Below are 21,355 nucleotides of genomic sequence, written 5' to 3'. Positions count from 1 at the left end.
TTCATCCAGAGTGGCATCAGTATTGCTATCACTCTCACCTTCCTATATTTTGTATGGTCATGGGGAGCAGGGGAAAAGGTGGGCAGGGACCAAATTAATTTAGGTAAGTGAGGCTATGTCTGGGTAACGGTGATGATTGAAGTTGGGAGGAGTGGGGGAGCTATCAACCACAAGAAAAATAGAGGAATTGTCTTTGCGATAGTAAAATGAGAGTGTGAAGATAAACCTCTTTGAGGAATCTATTCAGATAGAGCTCTGCTCTGTCTGTTCCCAATTCACTGAGGCTAGAGATAGAATTGTATGGCTAAGATCTGAAGTAGGTGATGGATGATTTCATTTATGTCCTATAACTTCCATGGGCTGTTTGAGATTAGAAATGGGACAAAGTTGTTCCCACAGCTCAATGGACAACCCCCTCTCGATAATGTCCAATGACTCATTTTGACCAAAGCTGTTGAGAGCCATTTGTTTCCAAAATGAAGGAGCCTGACTCCAGTCAAGGGGTCTAACTTCAGAGAGAGCCGGATGGGAATCATGAAGATAGCTCTAGCATAACTGTAGGAGCCACTGACCTCATCTCAGAAATCTACATGTGTTCTAGCTACCACTTTCAAAGTAATATTTCCTCCAGTTGTACTTCAGGGACTAATTCAACTGGCCATATTATCTGTGTTCCTTCTATAGTGCCTGGTGGGGCCAGGTTTGTAAGTCAGTGCTTCCAAGGACTCTGAATAGCCTCAACTTCCCATAAAGTTTCCCTTTGTAGTACTAATATACCTACAGTGACATCTGGGAATGACAGCCCAATAGTTAGGGCACAGCAACCTGCAGTCAATGACAATAGCCCACTATATTTCCCTCTTTAGATGTGCCAGAAAAGCCCCATACCTCTATTCCATGCAAGTGAACAGGAGAATCAGGCACTAGTCTATTAGATAAGGCTCTGTTGTGGGCAGAAGCCAGTTCAGCAGCAGGTAACCAAGTGAGAGGGAGTTTGTGATAGTCCTAGCATTATTACTGGCACCTGAGGTGACACCACACCATACCACAGTCACATCCAACCACAAATTGATCTGCACACCCTCTAAAAATAAACATCTTTCTATTCTAGGTTCTTATGCTACCCACATCACCATAATAGTTGAGCAGAGTATGATGGCAGCACCCATGAAAGTTATAGGTGAAAGTGTACTTACACAACATACTATGGAATAAGTAAAACAGAGTAAGAGTTAACATTTGTTGGCATAGATATGCCTCATAAATTTGCAGCTACATTAGCTTTAACTAATGCCCTGGTATTAAAAAAACTCTTCACTTTTCATGTGTTTACAGCTAAGTTAGCTTCTCATGCAAGTTACTCTTCCCCTGAAATGTCCTCACTCCATTGATGATAACAAAAAATATTCAAATCTACCTACGGCCATAGGTGTTGAAGACAAACCATTGGCATCTAGAGGGAAGGGATGTTTATTACTTGTCATCTTTATAGTTAGATATATACTAGACATGAGATCTTATATTTCTAGTTCATGAAAATAAGGGGCTTCAATTATGGCATAAAGTCCATGAGATTTCCAAACCTGTTACAATGTATGTGATAGAGTAATAAACATCTCACCAGTCCAGCAATTCATTTAATATTATGAATCAAATCTGGCACTCATTTGCCTAACCCCTAGCATTTTTTACAAAAGCAGAAAGTCTCTGGAATTAGCTTTCACCAAGAAATTTAGTTTTTGCTTATTAGTATTTTAAAACACGAAACTTAATTACCCTTCCCAGCACTCACTCTTACTCAGCAGAACTCAGGATTTTCTTGTTTATTCAACAGTTGTAGAATTCTCAGTAAAGGCCATTCAGTGACTACACTGAAAAGTATAACAATTAAATGGACAAAATGACAAAAAGCTAGAAGTAAAATAGAGTTATCTACTGATTTGTGTAAAGAAATTCTCACACAACTGATTTTAAAAAATCAGCTTGTGGTTTCATGGGTGTGAAACATTTTTCATTATCACTTCAACTGTTTAGATGTTTCTGGTAAACATTAAAAGTTCATTCCACAACTGGAAAACTAGCTTTTCACCCTGAAAAAAAAATCTGCAAATGCTAAAATATGGTGACTCCTCACTCTGCTATAGTTGTGAATATAGCATTTGAGAAAATAGCAAGTCATGTGAATAACTAAAGAAAAAACTGACAATTTTGTACAACTGTTTTGCTGTATGATGCCCTTTTTGGACACAAACGTATTAATTGGTATAGCAATCATCAAATATCCATCAGTTTTCTAAGTTAGTTTCCATGTGCTGTGTTTCCAATAAGCATGGAAGTTAGAAAATAGATAGGTGCTTACCTGTTCAATTACTTTTGGTCCATTGATCCTAGCTTGTGTCAGAGCATCATTAACAAGTGAGTGAAAGTTCAGAAGTACATGCTCAATGTCATATGTCCCATGCATTGCACTGGATAACTCTTCCAATGACTGAATATATCTCCGCCAGTGATGGTCAATTTCTGCCATGTTAGCCAAGCAGCCTCTAATTACATTCAGGCAGTACCCCATACATGGCTTACTTAAAGGAATTCCTTGGCAGTGGGGGCAATATTGCATTCGTAGTAAGACTCTGCTACAGTCTTTAGAGAACTGCAAATGATCTGTTGTATTGATCACTTCAATCCCTAAATTGAGGGCCTGTAAGAAAGTACGACTGGATAACAATGATCTCCCCATTTGTCCCATGGCTATTTTTGGAACATTACCAAAAGGACTGATATCTCGTTGTGACATTCGAATGCATTCTGAATATTCCAGTGAAATGTCAGTCAGACCAGGATTAATCAGATGATTATAGACTAGTGGGAACAGGGTGTCAAAAAATCTGTTCACCAGTTCTTCTGTACTAATATCTATGCCAAATACAAAGAGTCCCACATCCGTAAAAAACTCTTGAACGGCTGTAGCAGCCTCAACAGCCATGTTTCTGTATGTGTTGCAGAAAAGCGTGCTTGTGTAATTCTCAGCCTCTGTGATAAGCATTTCAAAGGTTTCTGTAATAAAAAAAGAGGTGAATATTTTAGAGTAAAAAAGGATTACACATTTCAGCAAAAGCTTAAGAATCTAACAAGTATTATATTACTTTAATTTGTGTTTCACTTATATCACAGATATCTTTGTATTGCAACAATTAATGGCTAGAATTTAAGAAGATACATTCTAAACACATATAAACCTTCTTTTTTTAGTGTGTTGACAGTACCTAGCTCATTGTGGATCCTACTAAAATATACAATAACCAACTTTTCTAATATAATGTATTTTACAAACAAATGCAAAGGGCAAATGAATGGTAACTAACTTGAAGAATAAATCAGACACCAACAGTAACTGTCTCGATACATTAGATCACCCACTCCATTAATTCAATAGACCTTTCACAATTTGTAATGTAAGTGAAATATTATCACTCATTCCACTTCAAATCATGAAATAAAGTCTCTAACATTTAGAATGGAGTGTTAAAGATGGCAATGAACACTTGAAACAGCTCTTCTGTTTTATTCATTAATATGTAACTTTTACAGAGCAAACAGATGTGGCTTCTTTTTGAAAGAGAGCAGGTGCATCACATACGTCTGAATCATACTTTGAAACTGTGCTGATAAATCCAACAATAGCAACGGTCAATGATAATTGAGAGCACTCAGAACTTTGCAGAATCTGGCTCAATGCTAGCAAAAAGATTATTGCTATGGCAACAAATGCTAATGTTGTGCATGTTATGCCTTACTGATGTATAAGTACCCAGGATAAAATGAGTTAAAATACCCATGCAGTACCTAATTCTGAAAGTAGGTAAGAAGATCATGTAGGTTAAAGTATTTCCCCGTGAATGGGAAGTCAAACCCTTTCTGAGGTTTAGTGGGTTCACAAAAGGAGGGTTAATGCGCACACCACCTTTCAAAACACTTGAACCTAGGTGAGGAGCCTTGGACTAGGAGTTTCCCAGGTGAAAAGCCCATGGGCTGTGACTGGAAGAGAGAGCAGTGTGTTTAAGCAGTTAGATGCTAAGAATTGCTTCCTGGTGATAGGGCAGTGATGCTTTAAGATTTCTGCAAGAGAACAGTGTGTGTACAGTTTGTAACCACCTCCGTTCAATGGAACAGAAGTTGTATACATTTTGTAAATAACAAATTACACTAAATACCCTAACTCTACATCCCTGATTTCTACTTTGTTAACACAGAGTTAAAGTTGCACAGACATGTACCTTAACTCTCTTTCCTGATTTTCAAAGTTTCAAGTTTTGCTGAACTTGATGTTTGGAAGGACACAAGATACCACTGGACAATCTTAACTCCTTCTTAATGAGAAGGTTTGGGTTTTTTTTCTTTTTTGTTGGTCAGTGAATGTAGCTTGTGATAAATTTGGAACAGCAAAAAATGCCCTAATACCACAAAACTCAATTAGTGAATTCTCTCTTTATGAGCTATTTTTTGCAACTTGTTCAGACTACAGTGGCATAATTGCTCACTGTCTTGAGCTGCTTTGCAAGATTTACACTGACTGCCTAGAAACTGGCAGATTAACTTTAAACTGATATGCTTGCTTTTAAAAGCCCTTTACAGTTGGCTTTCCAAATTCTGGGGCCTTCTACTTAAGCCTTTTAATGACGGATTTCTGTATTCACACACTATCCAGTGCTTAGAATTTTGCCACTATATCTGACATTGGCAGGCAATCAAGGTTTTTACTGCAGTGGGACCTATAACACGTAATTTCCTTCCCCCAAAATCCACCTCATTTTTACCCCACTTTAAAAAACATCTTAAAGTTTTATTTCTCCCCACAGGTGTTTAGAATAGCCACTCTTGACTTTTTATTTATCGCATTCCTGTTCAATCACTGTCTTCACATTTCTAAAATTTGATCCACTCATGTTTTTAAACTATTTATAACTTAAGAGGGTGACAGTTTAGAATGTTTTATTATATTGCATTTGTAATTATTCTGCAGTACAGCACCCTCAGCATTTTGGGAAAAGGGTGGTATATAAATAAAGTTATTACACAGGCATCACTAACGGCACAGTACATAATTTCTGAAACTGATGACTCCAAGTCATCACACCGAATAACTGTCCCTGTGGGAGGCTTCAAGCTGTCAACTACCCAGGGTCTATCTTTCCCTGTACCTAACATTATGTATCCCAACCAATCATAACTCTGCCCCCTCCATACCAGAGCTCTTTACACTAGGAAAGTGGTATGTTACAGAAGACAGTGGTCTGCCTTGGGGCCAGGTGAACAAGTGTTGACTATGTCTTAATTGCTTTAACAATGAGGGAAAAAATCCATTAGTACCATAGAAGAAACCATTATTGAAATTAGAACACTTGATACTGGACTTTTTTCTTATTTGCTTTTTCAAAATACAGTGTATATTCCTCTAATTGCAATACCACATCCATGTCTCTGCCTAACAAATAGGGAATTGAAGAAAGCATGCTTCTCTATACTGGAATGAGGGAGCAATCTCATTGCCAATCTCTGGTGGCAATTTATAGAATGGAAAGAGCTATCAGGCTCTCCTAGTTCATATTCTTAGCCAACCCAATGAAATATGCTTGCATACACAGCAGTATATATAATCACACAAGGCCATATAGCCCAGGGACACAACATACCTCCATACTAGTTTCAACAATATCTGACCCTTTAGAACAGGAAGTCTCCATTATCTGAATACGTATAGGGTAAAATGATAAGCCTCATCGATCTATGTTTTAGGGGACAGAACCTTTAAGGTTTTAAATAAGGAGATTGGCTTCTTATTGCTGTTTCTACCGTGACCCTTCCATATAATGTATCATTTTTGCATTAGTGGACATGAACACTTGCAAGTTCTAAAACAAACTATTCAGTCCCACATTGCTCTGTGATTTCAGGTCAGGAGGATGAAATCTTGGTTCTTTCAAAAACAAAACTAAACAAAATAAAAACCATTGGTGTGTTGTGGTCTTCCCCCCACCCTCCAGATCTGTATAAAAAACTCAGTTCAGGGAATACAAATGAGGAGTTTACAAACCCATGGGAACCTTGGCTAAAACGTACAGAAGTGTAAGAACATAGGTTAGTAGACAACCCATTTTAGCTACTGAGTGACTAACTATATGTTTACATCTGAAATTATTGGGTTTTTATTCAATAAGAAAGCTAGAATCTTGTTACTAAATATTTCACGTAGCCACAAAATAAAGGTCTTAGAAAGGAACTTGATTTGCGCCATATATTTCAATTTAGCTGGCAAATCCTTATTTATATTTTTCTTTTACCATATTTATTTTTAAACTGTCTCTCCCTAAAAATAAAGAGAAGGGAAATATACAGATCAAATCAATAGTTGTAAAAACCACGCACATTAAAAATTATAAGAATCAGATCTTGCCAAATTATGTCTGACAGTTATTGTCAGTATTTTGAATTTAGTCAGTGACTCACCAGCATAAAAACCCAATAAATAATTGAGTAATCAGCCTAAATTGGACCTGAAGCCCAAAATTGTCTGTAGCACACCTGAGAATTAATTATTTGTGTATAGGAATAAAGGGGTTTGGAGCCTGGTCCAAAGTCCATTAAAGTCAATGGAAAGATTTTTGTAAACTTCAGTTGGCTTGGATCAAGTCCTTAATAAAAAAAAAAGATTACAGAGAAGACGTATTAATACATTCCATATGAACTGAACATTATTGTACAAGCCACCTTCCTTTTTCCATTAAAAATGCATCAAGTTTCCCTTAATTTAAGGTCTGATTGTTGCACAGGTCTACTATTTCTGGTCAGCTTCATCTCTCTGATCATTCTCCAGAAGACTAAGGAAAGATGTGTTAATTCTACCTTTTTCCTTAACCCTCCCATAAAAACTAGACAAATGCCTACTTGAGACAGAAGGAAATTTCATCTGCTGCCTTTTCTCTTCAGTTTTATATGTGAATAATACCCATCTCTCTCTCTAAAAATGCATTCAACTACACTAATATATGTTACCTACACTCACTGAACTATGATCTTTAAATGTAAAGTGCATAACAGACACACTAATGATGGGGAGGGGGAAATCAAGCTGATTCCTATTTCAGACTGTTTAAATAAAACAAACCATAAGATATACTGAAGTCTTCTGAGAAGGTGGCTATTTTTCAAAAGTTTAGAGTCTCAGTCTTTTACAGAAAACTTACCAATACTTCAGATAAAATTCATATCAGTAGGTAACGTTAATTAAAAGGATAATGTAATAGGAACCTCTTTAGAATGACATGAACAGGCATTTTATGACCCATTTCAAATTTTTCATTATTATGCTGTCATAGATGAAAACCATAAAATACATAATATAAAAAGTCTGTGACAATTCAAAGCTGAAGTACTCTATTGCTAAAAGCAGAAACCCACATAAAATAACTGGTGAGTATATAGTCCATATAAATCCAAATGTAAATAAAAACCATCACTAATACAAAAAAGATGAGCATGAAAAGCTGCCTTTTTACAATTATTAAATGTATTTTTTCAAAAGAACTTACTTTGTGATTTTCACATTTGTACCTATCATTTAAAGAACATTTGTTCAACTTCAGTACAAAGATCTATAATGTGATTTTATTAGCTGTTTAAACTGTTGGAAAGCATTCCAATTTCTCATTTTATATCTGTGCCAGGAAGCAACAGAAAACAGAAGACTAGACAAAATATACAATATAAACAGGACAAAACTAAGTAATTCAGTAAATTGTTTTATTGTTTATTATGGGTGAATTCTATTCATTTTGAATTGATTGGTCATATTAACACATGAATATAAGTTATTTTCTTGTTAATATCTGCAAATGTAACACAAGTGATTAGTATATACCATAAAAGAATTTTTGGTTTATCATTTTACAATTATTTGTTTTACAATAATTGTAACCTCTCATTTATTCTTTTTAATTTGTTTATCCCAGAGAGCTACTTACAATTGCAAGAATTACAAAGAAACTGTAATAGCATGTTTCTCCTCTCTTCTTAAAGTAGTAATCAAAACATAGCTTTATAAACAAATGTCTTTATTGATTTTAAAACTGGATACAAAACTAAATACAAGAACTACAAGCTATTGACAAGCAACAAAAAACAAATACTTACAAAAACTGAGTCCTGGACTGCTACATCACTTCACCACCTCTCATTTGCACTTTTTTTTTAACATAATGTAAGAAATAATCCCTTCAGTTTTATCATAGTACAAATTATATGCTCATATGAAGCAATTTATGCCTTGTTTATATATAAAACAAACTTTTACAAATGGGGACGAGACCATCCCTGCTCCTCTTTCTGGGCCCAATCCAACTTTCATGAAAAATTCACATTGATTGCACTGGAAGTTGGATTGGGCCCTAAATGGACATGAAAGTCTTTAAATATGTGGACCTCTAATCCCCATTCCAATAGGTGGAGGAAAGTGCTTTCTAATTGTACATCTTGGGGTGGGAGTGAGGACAGATTTTTGGAGCAAATTTCTTATCTTATGTTTAGTAGAACAGCACATTAAAATGATGACTGCATTTCTCACAATTCTTGCACCTTTTTCAAAGCTTACCCATTCTTTTGCTTAATAGAGTTTAATCCACTGCACTTGTTATTAAATAAAGTGATCTATGCTCTAAATACTCAGACTTTACAATGGAAAAAAATAATATTACACAAGGTGCCCTGACAGATTCCAGTTTCATTATTACTAATGGGCAGTCAGTTACATTGTATTGAACTTTGGCACCAGTCCAACATCTACTATTGTATGCAGCAAATGAATAAGCACTCAGCCAATCTCCAATATATACCTAATGAAAGTTACAGCCACAGAGACTGGGTTAAGCTCTCCCAGAAACCATTAAGAACACTCTGAGCCTTTGAAAAAAGACTTTACAGTGTATCCAAAAAATCAGACTTAACCCATTAGACCTAACCCAAATACCAAACCTTAAAGAAGAGTGTTAAAAAAATTCTAATATCTAAATACTGCTGTTGATGTTTTCATATTTGAAACCTTGAACAGATCATATGGAACAGCCTTAGTCTTGTGTTTCACTAGAGACATTTGCTGCTGAGTACTCTAATGTGTTTTACTTCTGCTTATGGACAGTCCAAATAATGTTGGGTATCAAGCTGTCATCTAGAGATATGGTCCAATCATGCATGTCTGGCATACACATAACTCCTACTGGTCAAAGGGAATTTTGAGTACACAAATCTCAGCTCAGGTTTGCAGTTTAGGAAAACAAAAGCCTGTAACAAATGCCAGATCTGTCCAAAATAATGCATTTAGAATTTTTAAAATACATGTTACAGGAAAAGTACTCTTGGAAAAAACCTAAACTGCATAAATATTCCCAGCCATGAAGTAGTATTGAGGTGCTATATCTAGTATTTGAGCCCCATATCATTTATCATAGCAGCAAAGATGAGTTAGAAGAATATTGTTCCCAAGACACATAAATGATCTTAACTAATTAACTCACTCAGGCATTGCCTGTGAATGTTAGATGAGACAGGGATCTAAAGGATAAGTGCCAGCAGAAAATCCATGGGATTCACTAAAATTAATCTCCATTAACATACACTTCAAACTGATCCAGTTGAACACTATTCATTTAGCATATACCACAACATTTCTGTGGAGTGAAATTTACCAGGAGGAACTAACAGATTGACCCAAATGACACATACCTGATCCTTCCTTATCTGGAATGCTCTTGGTAACTTCTCCTGCTTTGATGTTTTTATTTGCCAAGATATCAAACATCAATTGAACATGCAGTTTACTTACCAAAATGAAGTAACTGGAGAAAAACTGAAATCTTTGAAACTGAAAACTTAGCTGAATATTATTCACGCAAAGATCTACACTACTGAGTAATGACAGAACAGCCCCTACATTTGTTTTCCTCAATCAGAAAATTAATATATCTTATTATAGAAAATAATAATTGAGGGAGGAAAATATTAGGGGTAAATTCAAGAAAATGTAGTAAAGGCAACAGTATCTTTGCTAACACAGATGAATTAATCAAACAGCCTTGCTAAATACCTAAATGCCATAATGTTTGTATTATTCCATTATTAAATTTAAATTGCCATTTTAACTTCCTGAACATTGGAAGCTGTTTAAGAATTACGAGTTATAAATAGTGGTACATGAGTTTACACACAAACTCAAGGATATTAAATGATTAACGGTTTGTAATATGCATAAATAGTTATGTAATCTTACTTGTGGAAGTTGTACTGTCTCAGATCTTATCACTGAATGATGATTAAACTGACATGGATCCTCTGATCAAACTGGACATCCACTGACCTTACTATAAAACAATAAATTATAAATCCCTTGTGATTTCTGCAGGGGAAAGACAGCTTTACATTTCATTTTAAACCACAGATAGAAACCTGAGTAAGGAATATGCCGAGTCAGTGTAACTCGTGGCCATATATCTTACCCTTTGGGGCTGCTCTGACTCATTACAGGCTTCCCAGAGTAGGGGAGGCTGTGTTCACTTTCCACCATAGCAACCCTCTCCCAATATTCAGGGCATCTGCCAGACTCTCTCTCCCCATCCTAGATAAAGAGGAGCCATTTGTACCACTCACATAATAACAGGAGGATGCAGGCCACCACAGCTGTGTGAACAAGGGTATCTTTGGAAAACAAGTTTGGGAGAATTGAACAAAATGGGGAGGAATTCGTGGGGGGATAAAATGATTTTTTGTAATCTGATTTTTTATTTAAATTGGATTATTTAAATTAAATACAGGCTTATTTTTAAAGAAAAATATTTAAAATTAAAATTGACAATCTATGATAAGGCTTAAATTATTATAATTTCTTAAAATCAATTAAATTAGATAAAAAATAATATTAAGCAGTACATATTTGCTGCCAAGTTTTAAAGAAAGTCAAACGAGCGAACTACTGAAAGTCATTAGCTAAGCACCCGGAACCAGAGTTTGTTGAAGTGTTAAACCAGCTTTTGACACTGGTAGCCTCTTCTGCAACCAAAAGAAGCAACAAATGTAGTGTAATGGCTATATTTAGCTGCAAAACAACATTTTAATGATTAGCAACCAATGAGAATCAACATTTCTTCAGGAAAGTAACTAAACAATACAAATGCAAAACACAATTAAAAACAATTATTTAAATCAAAGTTTCCGGCTTGCTGATTAAAATCATGATTAAAACTGGTGATTTACATGACTTTGATTTAAATCAATCCACCCTAGAATTAGGTAGGGCAGAAAACTAATAGACTTGAATTGTGTCTAGAATTTTTGGATTGTTAAGCGAAAGTGGCATCAAACGTAATGTGGTGCAATTTAAATGTATCAATAACCAAGATTAACATACTTTTAATAAAAATGTTAGTAGTTGATATAAAGAAATAGATCTAACATTTACTCAGAGTCATTTCTGTTATGCATAAATTGAACATTGGACATATTACAGGCTTCCCAGTATATTGGCTGAGCATGATGAGGTTACTCCACCCAAAGAGCAAGTGCCAGGATATTTCAACAAACTCCATCAATTTGCATAGTAATTACATATGAAAACAAACAGAGATGTAGAAAGGCTTCAGTGGGGTCATCACAATTAATACCTGTTAAGATCTGCTACACTAAGCAAGGACATTTGAGAGTCTACCATATTTAAGACACAACTTTGGGTCAGGGGCTTCTAAATTGCACAGTAGTCTGGTGTGGGATGTTATATATTCATTAGATTATGATTTTTTTTTTGCACTTGTAAAGAAAATGGTGAGGTTGCTTCTTCTGCAGTTCTTGCATTTCTTGTTCAGGCAAAACTTACATCCATGCCAGTGGGGCTTTTATCTGAAAAACAGGGTATAGGACTGGTTCTATATAAGAGCCTGCCAGGACGAAGATTTAGCCCTGTATTCAGATATGATTATTAGGCAGCAATACAAGAATGAGTTTAAATATCTGCCTCTCTGCAGAGCTTTAGTCTAGGTCTCATTGTTACTGACTTAAGTACAATATGCTGTAAAATATGGATGATAGCAAAAATCATATTGTTTTATACCACATCTTATAGTACTTGTACTATGGAATGCTAAATAGAGCAAGAAATGAATTTGAAGCATGTACTTTCAAGATATAGACAGGTAAATAAATACACTGTTTCTAACTTGACAAGGGAGAAGCTCTCAGGAGGTGGGTAATAATATAGACCATTACACTCTTTCCAATTACAGGAGAAAAATAGCACCCGTCAGTGAAAAAAAAAAACAACTGATTCTCTAAATCTGTTATGAAAAACAAAATATAAGAAATTCAGTTTTACTACCATAGTCATACCATATATCACTGAAATTATGAAGAATGTTTCTACACTGAGGTAGCCTCAAGAAGGCTGAAACAATGGAAAATGTTGATGATAGCTGTACAAAATAAATTGTCTAGCTACTTTTCACAGTAACATTTTAGGGCCAGATACTGATACCCTTACTCATGTTCATAATACATTCTTTGGAAATAGTCCATTGAGTTCAAGAGAACTCACATGCGGCGCAAAGTACTACTATAAGGGTAGTAGCATCTGGCCCTTACAATCTAAGATTTAAACCAAGCATTTTAAATGAGCTACTACAGTGTCCCTCTTCCTGAAAGCTGGAGCGTGGCCAGAGTTCCCCTATGTCCTGGGTTGCAGCTAGTGCAAATTAGAATACGCCTCAAACTGCTCTGATTTACAATCTGGTGACAAGGAGACCTAAAGAAGAGATCAGGCTTGCAGTGGATACCTTTTGCCCCACTTCTCCTGAGCTGCATGGAGCACTGGCTGTCTGCAGCTGAACATTGGGCTTAGTATTTTTCTGAAAAAATGAATTACTCTTCAGGTTTCATAAGTTACTTATGTCACACAACAAGAGTTTTAGCATACTTTTTTACACGACAGCTTTTTCACTATTTTGTGCAGTTCCAAAAAATTAACCTCCTGTGTGGTACAGGCAAGTTGTCACTAGACATTTATGACCCACAAAAGGAAATGTCTTTGCAAGAACCAGCAGGGATCAGCTGGAAAATATAGCACTCACAGAAATTCCATCCACATTAAAAAAGACACCCACACCTAATTTTTGCACAAAAATGCACCATAACATAAACCACTCCAATGAGCTGATTCACAGGCCTGTCAACACTCATATTAGAGTTATATTTCTCTATAAATAGCATGTGCAATAGAAGGTGCTGGGAGATAATGAAAATGGGCAAAGAAAATCCTTAGAAGAAGATATAACGCTTTTGTTTATTTGTTTTTAAAGAAGAATCCTCTATGCTTGCTGGGTTTCCCTGGTGCTCTCTGAACCTAATATACAATAACAGACAATCACTACAGTGTGCTATTAACTTCTGATGCAGGATTTTATATTTCATACATCATTAATAACTTTCTGCTGTGAACTCATAAAATATATAGTCTTCAAAAGTTAATGAGGGAACTTTTTTTTTAAACTGTCATTGTTTTTAAAGTTTTGTAGCATCTATGGCTTGGTTTAATACGTTTTTTCCCGTATTTGTTTCAAAACTATAATGGATACAACGAGACACGTGTCTGCCATAGTTTCAACTTTACACAGCCTAGAGATTTTCAAAAATAAATTCTATTTCTCATTTAAGATAAAACATAATGAGAATTTATGGCCAAAATCTGCCTTTGTGTAAGTGGACACAACTCAGCTGATGTCAATAAACTTGTGACCATTTACACTGGGTCTGAATTCAGCCATAAGTGAGTGAAAATCCATCCTGTCTAGTACTAGGTACATTTAACATTGTGATTGCTAACTTCACATCTCTTCAATGTGCACTTCAACAGCAGTAAAGTAATTATCTTTAAATTAATATATATGAAAGAAAACACAAAACAATATTTTTTCTAATAATTCTATGTTTCCTGGGAACATGTGGGTAACAACTTAATTTCACAGGATCCCTCAAGAGCAAGTCATTGACAGAAAGATGAAATTTCAATTTGCCACACCTTTTATTGTGTTTTATATCTCAGCAAAGCCTTACCATATTAGCCCATGACTGTAAATTAATACTTTGCAGCAAAGTTCTTCATTAAAGTGTGTGTGTTGAAAACATGGAAATAACATTGGTAAAACCCATTTCTTGGAAAAAACTCTGTACTTGCTTTGTCTAGCACTGGTTCTGCGTGCTGCCATTAGTCATCTGTCCAGCAGCAGAGAGGTATTATCCATCTCCCCTATCAAATAGATACAGCCTGCAGGACCAGCTGGGGACCAGATGCTCACATTTTGCAGACAGCCATTTTGGTCTCATCTTCTCTGAAGCTGAATATTGTGCACCAGTATAGTCATGTAGCCTACATACAAAACTCATCAACATGGAATTGCACACTGCTAAGAGAATTGTCACAGGAGTACAGAAACCAATACCAACAGTCTGGTTCCCCGTCCTCCCACATATTTTGCCATCATCCTTCTGAAGGGAAGCAGCAATAATTCAAGAATAGAACCACACGATAACGAACACCGACTTGCCCATCTAAGAAGATCTCAACACCCTTCACCCCTCAGATGCTGCCTTAAGTCTGGGAACCTCTGGTTAGCGGCCAAAGCTCTCGAAATGGGACTGTCACCCAAAACTGTGAAAAAATAGTGGGGAAACAGCAGTGTCAAGAATCAAGGCCTGATTATGGATCCTACATATCAACCAACTGGTTTCACCATACCAGATAACAGTGAACTGCAGCAGAACCTTACGTGGGTGTTGCAATTACCTACCACACAAATGGAAAACGAAGGACAGCCTGATTTGCAAATGGGGAGAGAATGTCCAAACTCTTGAACTCCTAGTGAACCACTGGGCTCTAAGATCCTTCTCCGGAGGAACAGCCTTGATTCATTCCACATCACCAGAAGCCATAAAGTGGATGAGAAACTTGGATATTAATCTTTAATGTGCTTTTCAAATTGCCATAGGAAAGAAAGAGAAGTCAGCAGGACAGCATAATGTCTTTGCCAGCTAGCAATCAGCAGTCATATTAAAAACAGTCACAGGACCAGACACAACCTAGTTAACTAATGACCAAACCTGGCAGAATCTAATGCACAGGACCTAGGTAGTGGATAGACAACCAGCGAACAAGGACTTTAAGTGGCAGAAAGCAGCTGAATCCTCCTCTTCACTGGGAGATTCATAGGTGGCAAATACATCACTGAAGAAGTGTATATAGGAAAAGGCATTGCCATGGCAACCAGAAGGTGTGTTAACCCTTTTTACACAGACTCAACCAGCATTTCTCCGATAAAGCCCTTGTTGAAATTAAAGCTGCCTTCCCCCTGTGAATACAACAAGGGAGGGGAAAAGGGGGTAAAATGGTGTCCTGCCCCTGAAGTCCGGGGACATGAGGAACAAGTAGATCACATGCAATTTACAACTTCCTGCAGCAGCATGGATGAATCTTGTCTATAACATAAAAAATTACTACCAACAGGAAGAACGATTGACCCTTTTACTTCATTCTCCAGGGGAGAAAAATGGGAGTAGAGGGGCCCCAACCGTAATGCTAGCATCTCCTAACTTTTGAGTGCTTGACTTTGCAATCTTCATGTTCTTTTAACAGTACTTTTTGTGTGTAATATAATTTAGATCAAACAGCATTTACTTATATCTATTAATGCCATTTTTATGTAGAAATGCAAAAGGGATCTGGGAAGAAAAATGGATATGGTACCTTAAATTTTTAATTAGAAATTCCCATTAAAATCAATGAGGAGTTCTGACTAAAAAATGATGGCACAGCGTGGCCCAGCAAGAGCAGGTGCCTCAACTTCAATATATGCCATTACAAAAGAAAATTATTACAAATTACTGTCTTTTACAAAGTGTTACCTTCTGCAGGTTTAATTGGGAATGATCGGTAGCCAGGGATGGGATGACTGTTAGAGAAAATGTCATTTATATGCATAACATCATCCTGATTTTACAGGGAAATGGAATGACTTGGGCAAAACCATGCAGCCACTCAGCGTCAGATCCAGAACTGACCGGAACTCAACCCGGACTCCTGATCCTGTTCAATCCTCCAAACTACACAGTCTTCATGTGGTGTAATTTAGTAAGGAAAATTATATTTTAAGATTGTTTCATTTATGATATACTTTTGTTAATGCTTGGTCCTTGAAACTGTACATGTGTCTTCACCTTCACCTTGAGCTGCATATCTCACACAGCAGACTATTAAAGCCTACAACACCAGGGACTGACTATAGCTTAGTTACAGAAGTAGGAAGCAAAGGTTCAGTAAAACAATTTTCTATTAGAGTGCTGCCTGCTGGGTTTGTTCAGACTCTGTTTGCATTTCCATTATAAAAGCCCTATTTTTCACAGATGACTAAAATTTGCTCCAAGCAAAACTATGTTTTAAAAGATCCCTGCTTTATCAGACAGAAATGATTACAATGTACTGTTTATTAATTGGTTTGCTACAATAATTAAAGGTCCAAATTTGCAACCCTTACTCATGGTCTATAGCTCTAATTCACATGAGAAGTCTCACTTGCTAACTCAGTTAACTACAGAATTCAAAGTGCCATTTAATAACCTACTATGTTGTGCCTAGATATTTTAGGGATCTGTAAACAGTAACTGATATACAGTGTCATCCATTCCTCCACACTAAGCACTATGGAGTTTAGAATGGGTTTCTTGATGCTTTGGAGATTAACTCAGACTTTAATACTTGAATTTCACTGAGATTTAGACTCCTAAGGGCTAAATTCACACAAGAAAGTAGGCTCCTAGAAAATCACTTGGATTAACAAAGCCTAAATTAGATGCCTGGGTTTCCTATACAATGAATGAGGAAGAGAATGGGATTCCCAAAAGCCAGCATGCAAAGTGGCTCTGGAGCTAACCTAGCCAATAGAAGATGCCAAGGCCAAGGGTGTGTCCTAAGCCCCACCCTACTTTGAAGTTCAGCACCTCCCTCCGCTTGGGATTCTTAGCTGCATAGTCTCCCCTGGGGTTAGGTGCCTACACTATTTTTACAAGAAGCCAGGGGAGGGGACAGAAGTACCTCCTTCATAACTTTTAGCCCATTGGTTATGGTACTCTCCTGGGATGTAGGAGACCTCTGGTTCAAGTCTTCCCTTGATGAGACGGGGAGGAAGGGGGGAAGGGATTTTTACACTTCTGAGGCAAGTGCTTTACCCCCGAACTATTGGATAATCTGATGTCAGGCTCCTTCAATCTCTTCCATTAAAGCTGTTCTATTGTGGATAAATAATTTTTAAACAGTCTTTGGAGCAGGGGAACTGGCTCCCGGGATCTCCCCCCTCCCTGATGAGTGCTCTAACCATCAGGCTACAGAGTCATTCTCATGCTCTCTTGTGCTCACTCTCTTTCTGGCACTATGACTCTTTCATTGGTTATCCAAAGCAGAAAGTTTCAAGAGGAACGATTGAAGGAGCCCCTCATCAGACTATCCAATAGCTCAATGGTGAGAGCACTCATTTGAGTGGTAGCACATCCCTTCTTCCCTGGTGGAGGGAGGATTAAATACGGGGTCTCCTACATCCTAGGTGAGCATGCTAACCACTGGGTTGCAAGTTATGAGAGAGATCATCTTCCTTCACATTATTTTATATGAGCTCGCCTGCTGATCCCGATCCAGCAGGCAAATCCTGAACCGACTGACGAGATTGGGCCCGGCAGGAGGGTTAGGCAAGGGAATGCCTATCTTTTCCCAGTTTATGCATTGCTCTGGGGCTTAGGCATCCAGACCTGTAGAGAAAGGCAGCCGCACATGTGCTCAGAGGTAGAAACATAAACATCTAAGAAACTTTTTCTACAAAAATTTAGGCACCAAGCAAGTTTAGGTGCCTACAGGGTTTGGTTGCAGCTAAGTAGGGATTTTGTGAATCCCAATGGGGTCTGATTCTGATATTTAGGCCCCTAAAATCTTGTGAATCTAGCCCTAAGTGCCACAGTCATTGTTTAAAATAGGACTTTGGCTCCTAAGTCACTTAGGTACTTCTGAAAATTTAACTTGTAATCTTCAGCATAACTTAGTAGTCAAAGCATTTAGCAGTATCGTTTTCTGCCTCTTTGAAAAATGGTATGAGTCCATATACAAGTAAAAGTAGACATTTCTACATTTTTCACAACAAAAGGAATTACTGTTAAAGCTCTTGAAACATATTAGTGAGGATTATATTTGTTATCTCACAGCAAAATATTAGTATCTCTATGTCCATACTTCACATGTAAAATCACTCAGAATTGCAAGTTAAATCTAACTATGTATTCATGAATGGCTCCTTGCTCTTGTTTAATTGTTTATTAAAGAAAAAAATGAAAAGCTGTAAATGAGATAAAGGCTGACTCTCATTTGGTTACTTTTACTGTCTTACTTCCATCTAGGAAAAGACGAAATATCAGTTACATCACAAGAGGAAAGATGTTCAAATAATTGCAGACTAAGCTACTTCATTTGTTAGAGCTGTCAACAGAGCTGAGTTAGAGAATCTTGCTGCAGACTTTGATTCCTCCTGGGACTGGAGAACAGCAACAGTGGGTATTTTATATTCTACTGTTATACACATAACAATGGCAGCTAAGCAACACCTCAGGAACTGATAAGAAATGTGGTACCTAAACATTCAAATTATCGATTGTGGCAAAATGTTCATGGAAAAACAATGCCTGCTGATAGGTAAGCAATGGCACAGGACACAGAGCAATAGGAGATGTTATAAACACTCTATATGGAACTGTAATTTTTACACACGGTATCCCAATTAGTTCTGGGGTAAAGAAGCAGTAGATATTCCCAGTTCTCATTATTCTCTATTTCTATTTGTAGGGGCAGTAGCTTGTTTATTTCACTGTGTTATACAAAAAAGTTAACTGTTTGTACTTTAATTGTTTGCAATGTTGTTGTAGTCATGTTGTTCCCAGGATATTAGAGAGGCAAAGCTGGTGACGTAATGTCTTCTATTGAACCAACTTCTGTTGGAGAAAGAAAAGATTCCGACCTTACACAGAGCTCTTGTGGTTTAATTGTTTAATGTCCTTCTCACTGATCCTGCAACTTGCCACTCTCAAAACCAAACGTGAAACTAAATCTGGTTTAATAAATTCATTTTCACAGTAAAAGAATTCAAAGAATGTGTAAGCGACATTGCCCTTTCTGGGCACAGCACATACCGCAGTTCTATGCAATAGAGGTTTAAGAAAAAGTTGCAAATAAGTTAATAAATATATTTTTCCCCCTGTTGCTTTTATATCTTCTGAAATTCAGGGCCAGATTTTCAAAGGCCCTCCAAAATTGTTAGTGCAGTTTTCTCCATTTAAACTGTGTGCATGCACAAACGCAGTTTGCACTTAAAAAAATCAGAGATCATTTGTGAGCAAAAACTTAGATGTACAAAACTGTGATTACAATCTTAGAGACTACTTTTGAAAATCTGACCCTGTATGTTTTCTAAGTATTGTTAGATATTGCCTTAAAATAATAAACAATAATAATCCATATGAGTTACAGGTCCTCATTAGTTTTGGTCTCCAGCACTGAAAATGGACATAGAATGGGTATCTGAACTCACTGCACAGATCACTCACACAATAAGGAAAGGATATAGAATCATAGGACTGGAAGGGACCTCGAGAAGTCTTCTAGTCCAGTCCCCTGCACTCAAGGCAGGACTAAGTATTATCTAGACCATCCCTGACAGGTATTTGCCTAACCTACTCTTAAAAATCTCCATTGACAGAGATTCCATAACCTCCCTAGGCAATTTATTCCAGTGCTTAACCACCCTGACAGTTAAGAAGTTTTTCCTAATGACCAACCTCAATTGCCCTTGCTTCAATTTAAGCCCATTGATCTTGTCCTATTCTCAAAGGTTAAAGAGAACAATTTTTCTCCCACCTCCTTGTAACAACCTTTTATTTACTTGAAAACTGTTATCATGTCCCCACTCAGTCTTCTCTTTTCCAAACTAAACAAACCCAATTGTTTTCAATCTTCCCTCCTAGGTTTTCTAGATCTTTAATCATTTTTGTTGCTGTTCTCTGGACTTTCTCCAATTTGTCCACATCTTTCCTGAAATGTGTCACCCAGAACTGGACACAATACTCCAGCTGAGGCCTAATCAGTGGCAAGTAGAGTGGAATAATTACTTCCCATGTCTTGCTTACAACACTCCTGCTAATACATCCCAAAATGATGTTTGCTTTTTTTGCAATAGTGTTAAACTGATGACTCATGTCATAAATATAAAGGGAAGGGTAAACCCCTTTAAAATCCCTCCTGGCCAGAGGAAAAATCCTCTCACCTGTAAAGGGTTAAGAAGCTAAAGGTAACCTCACTGGCACCTGACCAAAATGACCAACGAGGAGACAAGATACTTTCAAAAGCTGGGAGGAGGGAGAAAAACAAAGGGTCTGTGTCTGTCTGTATGCTGCTTTTGCCGGGGACAGAACAGGAATGGAGTCTTAGAACTTTTAGTAAGTAATCTAGCTAGGTATGTGTTAGATTATGATTTCTTTAAATGGCTGAGAAAAGAGCTGTGCTGAATAGAATGAACATTCCTGTCTGTGTGTCTTTTTTGTAACTTAAGGTTTTGCCTAGAGGGATTCTCTATATTTTGAATCTAATTACCCTGTAAGGTATCTACCATCCTGATTTTACAGAGGTGATTCCTTTACTTCTATTAAAAGTCTTCTTGTAAGAAAACTGAATGCTTTTTCATTGTTCTAAGATCCAAGGGTTTGGGTCTGTGGTCACCTATGCAAATTGGTGAGGATTTTTACCAAACCTTCCCCAGGAAGTGGGGTGCAAGGGTTGGGAGGATTTGGGGGGGAAAGATGTGTCCAAACTATGTTTTCCCAGTAAACCCAGATAAAGTTTGGTGGTGGCAGTGGAAATCCAAAAGTAAAATAATTTTGTACCTTGAGGAAGTTTTAACCTAAGCTGGTGAAAGTAAGCTTAGGAGGTTTTCATGCAGGTCCCCACATCTGTACCCTAGAGTTCAGAGTGGGGAAGGAACCTTGACAACTCATATTTAGCTTGTGATCCATGATAGCCCCCAGATCCCATGCCGCAGTACTCCTTCCTAGGCAGTCATTTCCTATTTTCTATGTGTGCAACTAATTGTTCCTTCCTAAGTTGAGTACTTTTCATTTGTCCTTATTGAATTTCATCCTCTACAAGAAGGATGTGGAAAAATTGGAAAATGTCCTGCGGAGGGCAACAAAA

The 21,355-nt window shown here is 37.1% G+C and overlaps 1 protein-coding gene across 2 annotated transcripts in view; it reads right to left on the bottom strand.

Annotated features, from left to right (window-relative positions):
• Positions 1 to 21,355, bottom strand: part of GPC5 (glypican 5) — a 1,060,457-nt gene that overhangs the window by 908,257 nt on the left and 130,845 nt on the right. For both annotated transcript variants that reach the window (XM_074962530.1, XM_074962537.1), the window contains exon 3: positions 2,360 to 3,054. In XM_074962530.1, coding sequence (XP_074818631.1) covers positions 2,360 to 3,054 — 695 coding nt within the window. The remainder of the gene's footprint in view (positions 1 to 2,359; positions 3,055 to 21,355) is intronic.

This window comes from Natator depressus, chromosome 1, assembly GCF_965152275.1.
Source record: "Natator depressus isolate rNatDep1 chromosome 1, rNatDep2.hap1, whole genome shotgun sequence".
In the NCBI taxonomy this organism is placed as follows: domain Eukaryota; kingdom Metazoa; phylum Chordata; order Testudines; family Cheloniidae; genus Natator; species Natator depressus.
The sequence above is the reverse complement of the archived record's forward strand: the minus strand, read 5'-3'. Positions and strand labels throughout refer to the sequence as shown.